The sequence below is a fragment of the Carassius gibelio genome, chromosome B3 (assembly GCF_023724105.1).
Source record: "Carassius gibelio isolate Cgi1373 ecotype wild population from Czech Republic chromosome B3, carGib1.2-hapl.c, whole genome shotgun sequence".
Taxonomy (NCBI): Eukaryota; Metazoa; Chordata; class Actinopteri; order Cypriniformes; family Cyprinidae; genus Carassius; species Carassius gibelio.
The window spans coordinates 49,702,999-49,722,444 of record NC_068398.1 but is presented as its reverse complement, the minus strand read 5'-3'; the positions used below and the strand labels follow the sequence as shown (position 1 = coordinate 49,722,444).

The 19,446-nt window shown below is 37.5% G+C and overlaps 2 protein-coding genes across 2 annotated transcripts; both read left to right on the top strand.

Annotated features, from left to right (window-relative positions):
- Window positions 1–217: 217 nt before the first annotated feature.
- Window positions 218–5,816, top strand: LOC127952273 (gastrula zinc finger protein XlCGF8.2DB). The gene is made up of 2 exons (XM_052550664.1): window positions 218–1,082; window positions 4,077–5,816. Exons 1-2 carry the CDS (start codon window positions 983–985, stop codon window positions 5,000–5,002), a joined length of 1,026 nt encoding a protein of 341 aa, XP_052406624.1. The 5' UTR covers window positions 218–982; the 3' UTR covers window positions 5,003–5,816.
- A 621-nt stretch (window positions 5,817–6,437) lies between these two features.
- LOC127953078 (urokinase plasminogen activator surface receptor-like) lies at window positions 6,438–11,484 on the top strand. The gene is made up of 5 exons (XM_052551971.1): window positions 6,438–6,447; window positions 9,572–9,676; window positions 9,824–9,970; window positions 10,145–10,252; window positions 10,360–11,484. The coding sequence occupies exons 1-5, from the start codon at window positions 6,438–6,440 to the stop codon at window positions 10,545–10,547; spliced, it is 558 nt and encodes a 185-aa protein (XP_052407931.1). The 3' UTR covers window positions 10,548–11,484.
- The last annotated feature ends 7,962 nt before the right edge of the window (window positions 11,485–19,446 follow it).

Below are 19,446 nucleotides of genomic sequence, written 5' to 3'. Positions count from 1 at the left end.
AACCTGGCCGTTTTAAATCTTTCATAAGCAGTTCTTTTCAGCTCACAACTAGAAAACATGTTTTTGAATGTGTACTTCAAAAATAATAAAACTCTGAATACATGTTTTATTATTTAAATGGGTTATTTGTATTTTATATAAATTTCCAAGCACTTCTGACATTGGCGTCCGAATGGGACTTTTATTTTGGTGAGGTGCTGTGACGTCATAAGGCGCCTGTATCTAGGATTCGGCAGAAGAAACGTTTGTTTTCTCCCTCTCAAACGATGTTAAATAGATTCATTATTTAATGTAATATTGTCATGCAACATTTAACGTTAATGCACGTTGTTTGTGAGAGTAAATCGCATAAGAAACGGAGTAAAAGAAAAGCTGCTTCTCATTTCTCTAGTGATTCACTTCATAGTAAGCAAGAATCATCTGAAAATAGTGAAGGAAAATCTTGAGAAAGAAACATTGGAGCGTTTTATGTGAATATAGATTACAGTCATTAGAAGTTCATTTTTGAATGTCTGTTACTCTGTCTTCTGGCATGAGATTTCACCATTTATGATAATTCAATTTAATAGAAGCTCTGAAACAGTCAACAGTTTTACTTCACTTAACTTTGTGGATAGGATTTTTTTTATTTTTTATTTATTTAATTTTTTTTTATTAGGAAACTTTTATAACCATCAGTGTAAATGCAAGTGAATTGAATCACGAGAGAAACGAGAAGCAGGTGTTTATTTTTATTTATTTATTTATTTTTACAAACCAACCGCAAACAAAGTCATTAAACTGTAATCTAATAAATGCAATCTATAGATCATTCAGTACCTAAAACACACACACACACACACACACATACACACATATATGATAATCCGCTAATTTAAGGTCATTAACTCTCACTCTGACTGATTCTCTTAGCAGTGCTCTGACAGCTGAACAGCTGAGCATTTGAGATTTAAATTTTTTTGTTAATCACACTATTATAAAGATGGCATTTATTAAAGAGGAGAGTGAAGACTGGAAGATTGATGGCGTGAAGATTGAAGAAGTGTTCAGAGTGAAACCAGAAGATACTGAGGAACAAACAGGTGGGATTTCATTCTGATTATGACCTTTATTCAAATGTCATGCTGTACAGAAATGAATGATATTTTTGAAGAATATCATGTCAGTTTTATTATTTAAATGTTTTTATTTGACATGGGTGACTCATGTGTACAGACATATTGAGATAATCATGTCTAGACAAATACCAAGATCAAATATTACAAAAACCAAACAGAACACAACTATGAAGTGCATTACACGATGAACTCAAGTAGGTTAAACAGAACACACTTTCACTGCATGATTCAGACGATTGCAATGCATTCGAAACAATCAAAAACGGTGCCATCTGTTTCATCGTAGTGTTCTCTTGCATCTACTAGAGACATTGGCCACATTTACATGCACACTTTTTGGTTCCATCAGACTGAATTCATTACAATTGATGAATCTTATTGTTGTATTTACATGAACGCTAAATACAGTGATCGGGTTGATGTGTGCATGTGTGTATCAGGAAGCAGCTCATTAATACAGAACGACAATTAAAGGCTCTAATGCACACCAGCACACCAGTACATGTGTGTATTGTAAGAGCTTGACGACGAATGATGAAATGTGAGGGCATAGTAGTGGTGTCCCAATCCATAGGGGAATATTTTAACCACAGCACAGATGTAATCTGGAGCCAGCCCATGTACTGCTTTGTAAGTTAAAGTCAGAACTTTAATATCAATACATGACTGAACTAACTGGAAGCCAGTGCAGTTGCTGAAGCAATGGTGTAATGTGATGGCGGGATGAGGTATGAGTCAAAATGTGCGGCAGAGTTCTGAATATATTGCAACCTCTTAATAGAATTTGCTGGTAAACATGCAAAGAGATAGTTATAATAATCAAGCCTTGATGTGATGAAAGCATGGATAAGCTTCTCTGCATCAGGCCAAGAGAGAAACGGTCTAATGCGTGCAATGTTTCTCAGACGGAAAAAAGCAACCTTCATTATGTTATTAAAATGAGAATTAAAAGTCAGCTGGGCATCGAAAATAACCCCCAAATTATGAACCTGGCCAGAAAGAGACAATTGGGTGTTGTCTACTGAGATTCTAAAATACTTACATTTACTGACATTCAAAGGAGGGCCAATTAATAAGACTTCAGTTTTGGAGCAGTTTACTTTAAGAAAGTTGAGTTTCATCCACCCTTTAATTTCCATCAAACAAAAATTAAGATCAAGCTGAGAGCTGATATAAATCTGGGTGTCGTCTGCATAGCAGTGATAGCTCAGGCCATATTTCTGAATGATCTGCCCCTAGATGCAACATATAAATACTAAATAAAGTAGGACCCAAGACTGACCCCTGAGGGACACTCTGACACAGTCTGAGATCACTTTGAACCCAGGTAAACAAATTGTATACGACCTCAAGAGTTAAGATTCAAACCAGTTTAACACCATTCCAGACTGACCTGTCCACTTACGCAATCTGCCCAATATAAGAGATGTTGCTACTAATAATAGTAGAATAATATGCCCCTTTTGCAGCTTTGAGAGGATTTTGACACTTAATCTGATGCTGATTAAACAGTAATCTGTGAACTGTTAAATAGATTTTTTATATTTCCGTTCCAACTGCCTGCTTAATGCCTTCAATTTTTGCAACCTGGTAAAACAATGTGTACCAGGGAGATGATCTCTTAAAAGACACAACACGTTTTTTCAAAGGAGCAAACTCATCCAGAATAGACGTAAGAGCAACATTATACTTGTCAATAGAGGCTGCCACTGGTAAATCACCCATAGTATGACTTAGGAGATCAAGATCAATATCACTGATTTTCCTGAAACAGATAACACGTTCTTTCACAGTCTGCAAAGAAGGAGGAGTCAGAGTGAACATGAGGAGCTTGTGATCACTTATACATACATCAGTACACTCAAGTTGTTCAATAAATACTCCTGAAGTGCAGACCAGATCTAATATATGTCCATGTTTGTGTGTTGCAAAGTCAACATGCTGAGTGAAGTTAAAACATTCAAGTGCATCCATGAGGCACACAGCATTATTACAAGCCAAATTATCATTGTGAAAATTTAGATCACCAGTTAAAAGAATAACTGGACAGAGTGCACTGGCAAGAACGCAGTTTAAGATATTTTAGATTTAGTAAGAGAGCTTTCTGTCCCTCCATTGAAAATGTATATACTGTCCATGTCCAGAAAGGTAAGAAAAACATCATCAAAGTAGTCCATGTGACATCAGAGGGTCAGTTAGAATTTTTTGAAGCATCGAAAATACATTTTGGTCCAAAAATAGCAAAAACTACAACTTTATTCAGGATTGTCTTCTCTTCCATGTCTATTGTGAGCGAGTTCAAAACACTGCAGTGTAGTCATATCCGGTTTGCGAACAAATCACTCGATGTAACTGGATCATCCTGAACCAGTTCACCAAATCGAACTGAATCATTTGAAATGTAAGGTGCATACTTCTGGTCTTGCGACGCTTGCATTTACTGTAAGGGAAACTTCCCCCATTGTTGTTTTGGTTGGTGTAGTAAATGTGTAGTAAAACACAGTAGTTTATGCACCATTTACACATGGTAGGGAGCAGGTGTACATTTCTTTCATACCAACTACATTGGTATGAAAACATTTAAAAATGTGAACATTTTCATGAATTCGAAAGTTTTTTGTATTGGCTTTACAAATGATTTACACAAATCGTCCTGTACTTGTGTTCGATGAAACGCTGCCTGTGATAGCAGTTGGATAGCTAAGACCTACCATTTTAATGTTTGTTCACAAATTTGAAAATACAATTCTCATGCTGTCCAAGAGAATCCTTTGCTGGAAAATAAAACAGCTCTCCTTTGGTCAAGCTCTGTTTCGCTAGGCATTTGATAACTGCCAGGTTGAAAGTTTGAAAGCAAAGAGTTTCTGAGATGACAGTATATTTTGATGCTTTCTCTTGGTTTTGTTGTCTGTTTCTTTGTGCCATTTAAACTGGTTTTGTATGTTTTTTTCACTTTAGACCTGACTGAGGAGAGTCAAGAGCTGAAGGATTTGGAAGTGATAAAGCAGAATGAGAAAGATCATGATTTCAAAATTGGAAAGAAATCCACACAGACTACCAAGTCCTCCTCTCAAAAAAGCGTCAAGAAGATTGAATCTAAAAGCTTTTTTACATGCCATCAGTGTGGAAAGAGTTTCAATCAGAAAGGAAGCCTTAAGGTCCACATTAGGATTCACAATAGAGACCTCACTTTCACCTGCAAACAGTGTGGAGAGTCTTTCAATACCAATGAAAGCCTTCAAATACACATGAAAGTACACATTGGAGAAAAGCCTTGCATCTGTCAACAGTGTGGAAAGAGTTTTGCTCAAAAAAGATACCTTGCAGTCCACATGAGAAGTCACAGTGGAGAAAAGCCTTATACTTGCTCTCAGTGTGGACAGAGTTTTGCACATAAAAGCAACCTTAATTCCCACATGAGAATTCACAGTGGAGAGAACTTGTTCACCTGCCAGCAGTGTGGGAAGAATTTCATTCAGAAACAAAACCTTGAAGTCCACATGAAGATTCACTCTGGAGAGAGACATTTTATCTGTAAACAGTGTGGAAAGAGTTTCATTCGAAAAGGAGTCCTTGAAATCCACATGAGAGTTCACACTGGAGAGAAGCCTTACACTTGCACTCAATGTGGAAAGAGTTTTACTCATAAAAATACCTTTAATTACCACAAGAGAAGTCACACAGGTGAGAAGCTGTTCACATGTGATCAATGTGGAAAGAGTTTCACGCATAAAGTAAGCCTTAATCGCCACACAAAGACTCACTTAGGAGAAAATGGTTTTATATGTGAACTATGTGGAAAGAGTTTTAGTCAGAAATGTAGCCTTAAAACTCACATGAGAAATCACACTGAAGAGAATTCCTTCACCTGCAAATCTGAGTAAATGTTCACTGCTGCTGATTGTGGATCAAATCTGAAACCTTTCACGCTTCGCGTTGGACCCAGAAAATTGCTGGAACATTGCCGGGTTGCCTTCTGTGTGAAAGTAAACACGCCCCAAATTGATTCCATGATTGGAACGAGCGTTGTGTGAACAAAAGCCAGAATTAATTACTTTTAAGTGTCGTAGGTATGTTGTACGGGGCAAAATCTAATTACTACTTGTAATCTATTGTTAACATGAATTATTTTAATTAAAATATACTAGTTTAACCTCTGTCCTACTACGAGATGCCACAGTGTAATTTAATAATAATATAAATAATGATCAAACAAATAAAATGACAAACTGAATGAAATAAAGAATATTACACTGTATTTTCCGATTCGTCTTTAGTGAGAAAATGCATTGGAGTAATGTTTTTTAAGTCATGACTTAAACATGACAACTGTAAACCCCTCAAAGACCCAAATATAGAAAAAATTCACCTTTTCTGAAACACATAGATTTTTACAAAGCTCATTGTTCTGAAAAGAAAAGTGTGGTCTGATTGGCCAGCTATCCGGTGTGTTCTGATTGGCTGAATACCTAAAGCGGTAAAAAAAATGTATACCCCTCAAGCCGAGTTCAGACTGCACTATCTTCAAAGTAGTTGGGTCACTGTCTCTTCACACTGCATGACTATCCTGGCCAGCATTCAGTCGCTGCTGTGTTCACACTGCACAGTGGATCGGCGACAGAAGGTTTCACACTGCTTGACTTTACAATAGAAAGAATTGCTGACTACTCTGGCAAGCAAACTACATTTCTCAACCAAACATGCCAGATGTGACAAGGAAACAACTCGATATCACACATGCAAGACCTCACGTGCGACTAGGATTATTATAAAAAAATGGTAGCCCGCAAGAAGCTTGCAATTTCCTTTTGCAGCGAAAACAAGAAAATGAAAAGAAGAATATGAAGGAGGAAATGGCTGGGGAGACGCGAGCCCATGCTTGCTGATCCTGTAATCTATAACTCCCCGCTGCTCTCTATCCTATTGGCTATCGGTCATCGCAGATGTAGTTTTCAGTCAGAACACTTTCCACACAGCACGATTTTGAATCACCGACAGGTCCAGATATTTACTTGTAGGCGATTCTCTCAGGTGGCGTCTTTGCTTATTCACACTGCGTGATTGTCACTCATATGAACGAGCATATTTTAAATATTTAAATGAGGGCTGGGCAAGTTAACGCGATTTTAAATTAATTAACGCTGACAATTAGTTTATCGCTCGTTAACGTACTGGGTCACAGGAGGGGTGGGATGTTTATCAGTAGGCTACTGACTGTTTGGGATGAGCATCATCACGCGTCTCAACCGATGAAAGCATTTGTTGTGTGCCTAAGAGAGCTACAGCGCGAAACGGAAAATATCAGGTGCGGACAGAAAAATGGAAAAAGGTACCAAAATCTTAAATGGACATTTTTATTTTAAACTTCTTCCACACGATGGAGTTGATAGAACTAAAGCTATTTGTAACCACTGCAAAGCTGAATTTTCTTATCATCGGAGTAATTAGAGTCTGAAGTATCATTTAAATGCAATGCACACCGTTGATGCCAGCAAATCACCCACCCAAACAAACAGTGGAGGAAGGCTTCGGCAGACTACATTGGATGCAGCATGTGGGAGAACTATAGATAAACAAAAGAAAGAAAGCCTGACATCTTGGCAAATTTAAAAGTGCTGGCTAATGCTAAACGTAAATACAGTAAGATTGTTATTCATGCCGGCGCTAATGATGTTCGACTTCGCCAGTCGGAGATCACTAAAAATAACTTTAAAGAGGTGTGTGAACTTGCAAGCATGATGTCAGACACTGTAATATGCTCTGGTCCCCTCCCTGCTTACCGTGGAGATGAGATGCATAGCAGATTGTCATCACTCAATGGCTGGATGTCTAAGTGGTGCCCACAGAATAACATAGGTTTTATAGACAATTGGACGAGCTTTTGGGGCAGACCTGACCTGTTTAAAAGAGATGGTCTTCATCCCTCCTGGGGTGGCGCTGCTCTTCTCTCTAGAAGTATGGTACATAATCCAGAGTTTATACTTGACTAACTGGGTCCCAGATCAGGAAGTAGACAGACTGGCTAAACTGACCATGCACTAGATACCTAACATCACAAAAGTCAGAAGTTTGATCAAGCCATTTTTAATGGAGCATGCTGCTAAATGTCTTGTCCAGGCCTTTGTCATTCCTAGGCTGTACTACTGCAATGCTCTTTTGGTTGGACCTCTACAACTGATTCAGAATGGAGCGGCACAACTGGTTTTCAATGAGCCCAAAAGAGCCCATGTTACACCATCTCCTTGCACTGGGTACCGGTTGCGACTCGCATCAAGATCAGACATTGATGCTTACATAAAGAACAGCCACAGGCTCAGCATCCTTCTACTTCCACTCACTATTACAAATCTACATCCCCTCCAGAAGTCTGAGATCCGCTATTGAGCAACGCCTCTTGGTACCATCACAGAGAGGCTCAAAATCACTTTCCAGAACATTCTCGCTCTCTACTCCTGGCTGGTGGAATGATCTTCCCACCCCTATCCAGAATGTTAAATCCCTGACAATTGAATTTTTTTGCAGTGTACTCATTGTCAAACTCATACTCTAGATTTAATACCATCAGATGGAATGATGTTGAATAATGATGTCTCAGATCAATATGTAGTCTTGTGTGTACTAAAGATGCAAATTCTAGAACCATCACTTCTACCACAAAAGACTGCTTTTTAAGTCGAATTCCTTAGCATATCAAAAAGCTCAGAAAAACTTGATGATATAACAGAAACCATGGACTCTCTCTTTTCTAGCACTTTAACCATGGTTGCTCCTTTATGCTTAAGGATAACAGTCTGATGCGATGGTAATAATAAGTACATTAGCCATGATCTTAGCTTTACATTACAATACAACATCATTCCTAGGTTGTCCCCTTTTGTGTAGTTAATGAAATTGCAAGACACCCGTGTAGGTCTTCAGATACACCTAATTGTTTTTTTATAGTATTTTATTTTATTTATTTTAGTCCAGTCCAGTATGCATCCAATGTATCATTGATGTAGCAGATTGCTATATTATTAATTTTTGTGTTTGATATCGAATTTAAGATTAACAGTATGAAAGTATTTGTAGTATTTGAAACAAGTCATTTATTTTTGTGCTTAATGTTCAAGGCCAAAATTGGCAGCTGTGGGTGGATAACATTTTTGACTACTCTTCAGCGTGATTTTCTTTTTTTTCTTTTCTTTTTTTGTCATTGTGCTCTACACCCATATGTCTCCTTGTTTAAAACAACACAAAATGTTCATCAAGATAACGTAAGCTTAAAACCGGTTTCTCCCATGGAAGAAAATGTAAATATGAACAAAATCTACTCCTCTTAAACGTTGTTAAAACTTATGAGTGTTTATCTACCACTGTACATATTTGGCTACAACTGTACATATTTGCCTTTCATCATTAGTCATGTGTTTGAGAATGAGATCACTATCTCACTCTGATGTTTTCTAGATCTTCTAAGGTCAAAATATCATTCTGTTCAACTTGTTAATGGATGATGCTGAATTGATCACAATTGTGTGTAATTCAATGTGTCGATCACATTTATTTGGGTTTGCAGATAATGGAATATCTGTGGGATATGCATCCAAAATAATTAAATGATCGTTCATGCTTGCGAAGAAAATGAAACGGGTTTGGTTTCATTTAAAAACGATATTAAATCTACATCAATCAGTCAAGCACCCAGTTCTGGTTGAAACAGTACAACATATGAGAGTGAAAGTGAAACTTTCTCTCATTACCCAACGTTGGTCAAATCCTAAGCTTTTTATAGATAAACTGAAGACTTACTTTAAAGTTCAATGATTTATACCATAAACATCCTAATATAAAACAAGTTAATCTGGTGCAGCTAGTAATGAATTTAATGAAAAGTTCGTGTGTTAAGGGAAATATAGTTCATGACATTAAAAAACAATATATCTTATAGTAAAGTGCCACTGAAGGAAATAATAACTTTAGCAAGCTCTTTTAGGGTGTTTTAATGTACATTGCATATGTTTTTCTTGTATGGTCAATATTAACTTGTAAAATAGAATAATGTAGTTTCTGTTGTATTCATTTTTACACTCGGGTGTAAAAGTGTGTTTATGTGTAATATTCTGCATCGGGCTCTTTTTCTATACATTACAAAGTAGTGTATAGAGTGTTATGATAAATTGTTATTTTGTCTCGTCATTACTGCTGTCTGTTTTTTTAAAAACTATTAACTCTCTGTTTACCTCTATTAAACTTTCATTTTCTCACAAAGACCCTCCCCTTCTGATAAGCTATAAAATGAGCACTGAAACAGACACGTCATTTCACTCACCTCCTGATCAAAGATGGATTGGAAAATCTCTGTTCTTCTTCTGTTTATTCTTTACACTTCAGGTACAAAGACACATCGTGCTTGTTTAAGTTTTTACATTTCAATACAGACAATTGATGTCTCTCTCTCTTTATTTTAAAAGGACACTCTCTCAAATGTAAATGGTGTCCAGGGAGCTCTTGTGAACTGGAAACATGCTACAGTGGATCAACCAGCTGCTTTAGTGAAACACAACTTATTAAGTCCAGTATGACGAATTTAGATGAATTGTTATATTTGATTGTTGGTGATGCTACTATAATTTATTGGTGCTGCAAATTGTATTTTATGTTTTAATGGGGGGGTCATTACTGATGATTTTATATTATTTTGTCTTCTCATTTCTGCTTTGCAGACATCAGTCTACCCAATGCATCTGTACTGAAGGTTAGAGGATGTGCTCCAGTTGGTGACTGTGTAAGTGGGTTCATCAACCTCGGCAGTAGAAAGGTGTCTTCTTCCTGCTGTAATACAGATCTCTGTAATAACAAAGATGCTCCAGGTATTGTGCTTTTCTGAGCATGTGCAAAAACCGACAAAAATTCATCATGTCATTCAATCTGTAAATACAATGCATTTCAGTCATGAACTGATTAAATGGATGGAGCTGTTAAAAGAGTGTTGTTTCATTAGATGTTTTGAACAAAATTAATGAACTGTTGTTTTTGTGCTGTAGATCCCTCAAATGTCTCCAATGGAAAACAGTGTTACCATTGTGATGGGCACAGCTGCTCAAGCATACTACCCTGCTCAGGGAGTGAAGACCGCTGCTTCACAGCGACAGGTGAGAAACTGAATTAATATGTTTCAAACCATTGTTTTGTTTCTCTATCATTCATTATATGTCATACAGATTACACACCAATTGCAGTTTTTCTTTGTTTACATCAGGGGATTCGGTAGGCATGTTACTTCTTGCAAAAGGCTGTGTCTCTAAATCTTTTTGTAATGCTTCAAAACTTCTTAATCTGGAGAGGATCTCATGCTGTGATGGGAACCTGTGTAACGGTGCTGCGAGCGTCTCTCAGAGCTTCATGTTCCTCTGCTGTTCTCTGCTCTCCTTCATCCTGCTGCACTGAATCCAGCAGATCTTCACATCTACAATAAGACACACTGCACCGAATATAGAGCTTGTGTTTACTCTCTACTATATTTGGTGTTTTTATATGATGGACATACACTGGAAACTTTCTGTTATAGAAGATTACATCTTGTTTCTGGGATTTAGTATTTTAAATTAAGAGAACTAGATGAATCAATTTAACTGAGCTGATTCATGACACTATCTCTTGTCAATTTGCTTTACAACTGAAACCGAATTAGTTTTATAACTCTGTTACTAAAATGTAAATCACAATATTAACTTACTCTGTGTTGAATCTTTGTATACAATCAATATTACGGCTTTTATAATCATTAAAGAGTAACTAAACCCTAAACCAACTTTTTTTAGTAAATGATCTGTAAGAATGGGGCTTTATTAGTGCTGTTCATTGATTCAAGTAACTTTTATGACATTTAAGTATAAAGTGTTTTATTTCTACAATATATGGTGTAAAAACGTCTGAGTGCTGCCCTCTTCAGGTTGAACGGTGGCTACTGCAGTGGATTTTTCCTATTGGATGTTTGCGGTGACAAGTGACGTAATCAGTTTCCAGATCACCACGCCCCTTGGTATGAACTACCACACCCTTGGGAGTATAAAACCATCTTGTTCCGTCAAAATCACTGTAGTGAGTCAGGAGTTTGAATTGCGAGTATTGAAAACGATCAGGATAGACTATTATAGCATTTATTTAGCATAGCATTTAGATAGTTATTTAGATTATTTTGTGTAGCCTATTTAGTTAATTAGCGTAATTGTTAGTGTAACATTAGTATTGTTAGAAGCATAGTTAGTTAATAGCATAGTATTGCATCAGTTAGGATAGCTTCAAGTTAGCGTAGATTTATTTACAGTGGTCAGGATGCTACGAGCTGGTTGCTGGTTGCTACAGCATGGACCGTTTAGTTTTTCCAGCAGACTTGAAAATTAGGTGCTGGAAGACCGTGAGTTCCCGCCTAGAGCTGGAGTGTGCAAACTGCATTTTACGCGCGATTGCTTCTCCAATGCAATGGAGCAATCTCCACACAGCTCGTGCTGAAAAGCGACGCGGTGCGGAAGTTAAGACCACAGTTTGAACCAGCGGCTCGAATTGATATGAACAGACACCTAGACATTCTCCACTTCAGGTGAAGGTAAGGGAGAAAAGTCCTCTACTTCAAATGAACGCTCTGTTGCAAAGCTACTTGCGTCACTACAGTCACTCTCCATTTTAGCGTCTCTGACAGCAGCTGTCAATCAATCCGTCACTGCGGGTCTCAGGTTCACACCCCACCCACTCAGCCCCGCCCTCGGTTCATCCCCTCTATCTCCGCTGTGATCTGCCCACTTTTCAGCATTTTTCAAACATTGCCAGTGGGTGGAGTCAAGCTCTACTTAGTTACCCTTTAAGTAGCTGTCATTCATCAACAGCCAATCACAAAGTAAGTTTGTGTTTGAGATGCACCTAGCCTCACCTGAATGTTTGGCAAGAGTAGATGGCTGCAGTGAAGGGAGGAGTGAAATAAAGGCAGACAAGACCTCTCGAAGTACAACAGATACATAGAAGATCAAAAGAGGATATCATGTTATTCACACTTATGCGCTATGTTGCTAATAAACATAACATCATTTCAGATCTGTTGTTTTTATATGAAAAGAGAATAATAAATAAGAAACCTAAAGTACTTGCTATTTAATTCCATATGAAAGGTGTATTTATCATCCAATTTTACTTTAGTACATAAACATGTATTTAATTTTTTTTTTTATATGACATTCACATACCTCACACAGAGATCGCACTGTCCGTGTACGCCTGGTCACTTCATTTGTTTTCTCTGATTGTATAGCTATTAGATCGTGAAAAGACCAGGTGTAAATGCCTCTGAAACCCTATTGAGATGGTTTTAAATCTGATCTCAGACCACTTCAGGATGTGGTCTGGGCCACTTTTCAGACATAACTACAAAAGTGTAAATATATATAGTTGTTGAAACCACGTGTAAATACTACTTCTCCGAAAGTGTTCAAAGAGCGTGTTGTCAGCTATTTAATGTTATAACTGCCGCAAAGTAAACTGGGGTGATCACCTTGAGATGCATGTCGGTTAAACATTTTTTTTACATCCAACTTGCCCTGATGTCACGCTGACATTTGCCAAAAAGTCTCGCGAGGGCGAGGTGGCTGTGTCAGATTGTGCAGTCGAGTGCTTTCCACTGATGATAGGAATGACTTGCTGATGACCTCTTAAACGTTTAGTTCACCCAAAAAAGAAAATTCTGTTATTAATTACCCTCACGTTGTGTCAAACCCGTAAGACCTTCATTCATCTTTGGAACAGAAGTTAAAATATTTTTAAATATCGTAGCTTTGTATAATTGCGGATGATCCAGTGATGTCACATGGATTAATTCACAGATCTTCTAGCTATGTTTCTGGACTTGGGAACATTTCAGTTGTGTTGCGGTCTATGGGAGGGTCAGAGAGCTCTCGGATTTCATCAAAAATATCTTAAACTGTGTTCCGAAGATGAACGAAGGTCTTACGGGTTTGAAACAACATCAGGGTGAGTCATTAATGACAGAAATTTCATTTCTGGGTGAAGTAACCCTTTAATACTCATTGGTTCAGACAGCCGTGATGCTGTGTTCTCTTCTAAAATGTTTTATTTTTTATCTGATTTCATGTGAATTTGTTTAAATTGTGCATTATAACACTATGACAGTGTGATCTCTGTGTGAAGTATGTAATTGTAAATCATATTTCTATAAACATCTAAAATACATTTGTATTAATGAAAAAATATGCCTTATTTTAAATAGAATTAAAAAGGAAGTACTTTAAACAGGATATACTTTTATTTTCCTATAAAATGTTATTGAATCACATTTATCCTAAAACACTAATAAAATCATATTCATCAATACTTTATTAGTATTTAAATGGTATATGTTTATGTTGGTCTTTTGTAACAGATGTACTGGGCTGTACTGAGCATTATATGAAAAGAGTTTCTGTTGCTCATGTATTTGACAAATATTGTGTTTAATTCACTTCATCTAGGGTGACCATATGAGCCATTTTCTCAGGACGTGTCCTTGCCAGGATTCCTATATTGCCTAAAACATCCAAAGTAGTTTGACCAATAACATGCAGGTATGGTATAATAAACCATCTAATAAACAATCTAAAATTAAGGGCAATTAACACAAGCTTCTGCCAAATTGCATTATTTAATGTCATAAATAAGACTCATAACATTTTAGACATTTATTAATAGACTATTAAAAAAATGATGTAAACGTAAAAATCATTTGAAATGAATGAAGACTTGTTTTGTCCCGTTTCTGAATTAATGATTCAGAAATCAAATACATCTGAACAGTTACTGGTCCCTACCTACTGAGATAATGTAACATATACAATAATTAGAATAACATGAATAACATCATTTATTCATTTTGACCGTGGCTGCTGCAACATCACCCCTGTCCTATCCATGTGATTCCTATTACAAAATGGAAAAATTTCATATACTGACATATAAGTCTACCCCATACAAAAATGTTTTATGTATGTATAATACATTTATTGCCATATATGGAATGTATATAATTATAAATATATGTGAGATATATGTATTTTTAACTATGTGTTATATAAATTACATACATGTATAGCCAATGTGATCACATGAAAATGCTTGTCTATTTGTACGTAAAATTTGATGATTGCAAACTTATGCATGTGATGTTTAAATAGACGCATATAGGTATGATATACACACATTTGGGCTTCAAAAACGTAAAGGTTTATATGTATTTTCATATAAATATGTATAAACTTTTGAGTATTGCCTATACTTTAAAGTGTAGCTCTAGGCGAAGCGTGGCCGGATAATGTGTGTTTTCTACCAAATTCCATGGATGATTCTCAGAACTGCTGCTTATTTGATCAGGTATAACAACCTTGCACATACTTTTAAAAAAAACAATAATAATAGAAGCTGTGATTAGGTGCCTGGAGAGTGTACCACTGGACATGGAGGCCCACAAGAGAAATGTCCTCCATGACAGAGAGGCTGTGTTCCATGGATTTCTTGAGCTCATTCACCCTACAACTGCTGTGGTGGTGAATGAAAATAGCCAGCCTCAGTTCTGTGAACAATATAAAAATTATTATTATATAAAATTGTTTCACACTTATAGTGTAATTCCACATATGTTGTCGTAGATTGTCACGTTTATATTTAACAGCGTTTCTAAGATTATTCTCAAAACTCTAAAGTGCAAGTGTGAAATTGAATAGCTGAATAACAAATGTATGCTTGGTTTTGACAGTTCTCAAGTCAATTGCATCTTAATAAACGTGTTAAAGCATTTACTTGTTTTACATAGTGACAATAACAGTTGGAATAGTGGTGTGGCCAGTTTGGATTAATGGCTGTGTTTTAAAGCACCATTTTGAAAATTAGGTTAGCGTTTTGGGAAATGCATCTCAGTTGTAAATACACCCTTCATAACTTCTTTCTGTTTTGCAGTATGTCAACTGCCTGTTCCTGCACCAAGGTCAATTTGTGAATGCACTTCACAATCACTCCAGGGAAGTAATTATTTTATTACTTTTATAATAGTTGTTTATACAAATGTTTTGTGCTTTTATGTTATCTTAAAATGTGTTATAAACTGACTTTATAGGCAAATGACAGTGCTGTCTGCTGTACTGCCAAGTTCTCCCCTGGCAGAGAGATGTCAAAAAAGTCTGGTGCTCAGATAGACGAGGAGGGCATTCAAGTTGCAGGTATGTATGTTTCTGATATTTGAGTTTTAATGGTAATCCAAGTCTTAAAGGTCCTTGGACATGAGTCCGAAATTTTCAAATGCGTTTTTTTGTTTTCATGATTCGGTGGCTCTGAATTCTCAAAACTCTCAAAACTGTTTGATACTGAAAAACGCAGAAAATCGAACCTGATTCGATTTTTGTTTTATGACGGGCGAAAGTTTCGGAGGGAGTCTTAACCACTAGATTTTCTCCTGATTTATCAGACATGGGTTTCTCTTATGAGGACTGAACCATTACCATGGAGAAATAGTTGTTTACCCGATGTTTTTTCATAGAGCGGCGTCAAAGGAGGCAAATTTTACCTTCTTCTGTATGGATGTTACATGCAGGCAATCCTCATTGCTATATTTCAAATCCAACCTAGAATATCAAAATCAACTGCGGGCGGCAGATCCTTTTCCTATTTGGTGCCTAAACTCTGGAATAACCTACCTAACATTGTTCGGGAGGCAGACACACTCTTGCAGTTTAAATCTAGATAATAGACCCATCTCTTTAACCTGGCATACACATAACATACTAATATGCTTTTAATATCCAAATCCGTTAAAGGATTTTTAGGCTGCATTAATTACGTAAACTGGAACCGGAAACATTTAACATAACACCATATGTACTTTCTACATCATTAGAAGAATGGCATCTACGCTAATATTTGTCTGTTTCTCTCTTATTTCGAGGTCACCGTGGCCACCAGATCCAGTCTGTGTCCAGATCACAGGGTCACTGCAGTCCCCCGGATCCAGTACGTATCCAGACCAGATGGTGGATCAGCACCTAGAAAGGACCTCTACTGCCCTGAAAGACAGTGGAGACCAGGACAACTAGAGCCCCAGATACAGATCCCCTGTAAAGACCTTGTATCAGACGACCACCGGGACAAGACCACAGGAAACAGATGATTCTTCTGCACAATCTGACTTTGCTGCAGCCTGGAATTGAACTACTGGTTTCGTCTGGTCAGAGGAGAACTGCCCCCCCAACTGAGCCTGGTTTCTCCCAAGGTTTTTTCCCTCCATTCTGTCACCGATGGAGTTTCGGTTCCTTGCTGCTGTCGCCTCTGGCTTGCTTAGTTGGGGTCACTTCATCTACAACGATATCATACTGACTCTTGAAGTCTTTAATATTAAATACACGAAAAGGGAAGAAAAAGGGCAAGGTGCTCAAGCACACTTTGATGTTTTTAGGTGTGCACGTGTCTGTGGTTCAGGACACTACAGAAAGCATGAAGTGTCCAACCTGACAGCCGTCTCTTTAATCCTACCCTGCATGCAACCAGCAGATCTCACCAGCCGGTGACAGGTTAGTGTAGTTCATTTTTAAACAAACCTTTTTAGGTGTCAAACCTAAAAAAGGTCAACAAGAGTCAGCAGTACAATGCTTGTACACTCAGTTTTTGTATACTCTCTTCTCTCTGCTTGATGGGTTTACATCAGCTTTTTACTCTCATATGTTGTATTGTTTCAACCAGAACACTCATAAGTTTTAATGACGTTTAAGGGGAGTGTTGTTTTAAACAAGCAGAAATATGGGTGTGTAGAGCACAATGACAAAAAAAATCCTCGTTGAATAGTCAAAAATAGTTTTGAGCCTTGAGCCTTAAAGGGATAGTTCACCCAAAAATCATAATTATGTCATTAATAACTCAACCTTACGTCGTTCCAAACCCGTGAGACCTTCGTTTATCTTTGGAACACAGTTTAAGATATTTTAGATTTAGGCCCAATCCCAATTCTAGTTTATACCCCTTCCCCTACCCCTCTGCCTACCCCTTCCCCTTGTAGGAAAAAAGGAGAAAATAAACTTGTCAACACTGCCCCACAACTTTTATTAAATACAGATTAAATACTGAATCTCTACATTATATTTTCCAGTGAATAGAGGATACAAATGTTTTTAATTAAACTCACTCTAAAAAGAATAGGCAATATTTGAGAAAATGGTTTAGCAATTTCTAATTATTGGGGGGATCAGTCTACGGCAGTTATCGCCCTGATCAGACATATGCTGTGGCACTATTGTGCAGTCTGTAATGATATGACGTTAGCAAATATTAGCAATTTTTTGTAAACATTTCTTTGAGTAACATGACTGTTAATATGAACTCACAATGTAATGTAATGAATGTAACATAAAACAAATGATTACTTTTCGTTAAAATCTTTGTTTATGCCAAAAAAGCTTACATTTATGTGTCTTTTTGTTCGCTGTAGCAGCCATGTTGCCAAGATAATTCATACCCCTTCGTTTGAACTGTGGTCCCGAAAAATCAGGGCCAACTGACCCTTCCCCTTACCCCTTCCCCTCCAACCAAAAGAGAATTGAGACACCCCTACCCCTTCACGTGAACACGCAGAGAGGGGAAGGGCTAAGGGGTAAAATTGGGATTGGGCCTTATTCCGAGAGCTCTCAGTCCCTCCATTGAAGCTGTGTGTATGGTCTACTGTCCATGTCCAGAAAGGTAAGAAAAACATCATCAAAGTAGTCCATGTGACATCAGAGGATCAGTTAGAATATTTTGAAGCATCGAAAATACATTTTGGTCCACAAATAACAAAAATTAAAACTTTATTCAGCATTATCTTCTGGGTCTGTTGTGAGTCCGACTGCTGTGACGTGTTATCTTGGTTATTGGCCGCACCAGAAAACACATCAGCACTCACAACAGACCCACTGCCTTCTGAATCAGTTGTAGAGGCTTGATTGTCCTTGATAGAAGTCCAGCCAAAAGAGCATTGCAGTAGTCCAGCCTAGAAATGACAAGGGCCTGGACAAGACATTTAGCTGCGTGCTCCGTTAAAAAAGGCTTGATCAAACTTCTGAATTTTGTGATGATACATGGTCAGTTTAGCCAGTCTGTCTACTTCCTGACCTGGGCCCCAGTTAGTCAAGTATAAACACTAAGACTATTTGCCATATTTCTAGAGAGAAGAGCAGCACCACCCCAGGAGGGATGAAGACCATCTCTTTTCAACAGGTCAGGTCTGCCCCAAAAGCTCGTCCAATTGTCTATGAAACCTATGTTATTCTGTGGGCACCACTTAGACATCCAGCCATTGAGTGATGACAATCTGCTATGCATCTCATCACCACGGAAAGCAGGGAGGGGACCAGAGCATATTACAGTGTCTGACACCATGCTTGCAAGTTCACACACCTCTTTAAAGTTATTTTTAGTGATCTCCGACTGGCGAAGTCGAACATCATTAGCGCCGGCATGAATAACAATCTTACTGTATTTACATTTAGTATTAGCCAGCACTTTTAAATTTGCCAAGATGTCAGGCGCTCTGGCTCCCGGTAAACATTTGACTATGGTGGCTGGTGTCTCTATATTCACGTTCCGTACAATAGAATCGCCAATAACTAGAGCACTTTCATCAGGTTTCTCAGTGGGTGCATCACTGAGTGGGGAGAACCTTCCATCTTTCAACAAATGTTTATTTGTGAACTCTCCATGACACGGTGCCTTACTTACAAAACTAAATATTCTGAACAATCCTCTGACTTCATCCAGGATGCCATTAAAAAATAAACTATCCACTTGTTCCTTACGCTGAAATTCATCTTTGCTTTCATCAAATCTGCCTAATATTTCTAATTTCCACAACAAGAACAGCGCTTCAGACATATGTCATCTCTTTAAACCATTCAATTATTCAATTCAATTCAAGTTTATTTGTATAGTGCTTTTTATGATACAAATCATTGCAAAGCAGCTTTACAGAAAATTAAGTTTTTACAATATTCTTATAAGTGGTTACTGTCAGTTTGTGCACGTATGACAGGATTAGCCAGACGACGAACACTATCAACCACAATTATCATATGATGCAGTCAGACTTGTAGCAATATTTGTTAGTTCTGTTATTGATTTAGGGTTAGCATCATCTGGGGTCCTCTGAGGGTCAGCATCATCTCTTCTCAGGTGTTCTGGATCCAGACTGGAGCTTGTGTAAATCCTAAAACATAGAAACAAATAGAGACATCATTAGCATAGCTGCTGATCCAACAAAGTAAAATTAATTAGTTTAACCTAAGCTAAAGAATAA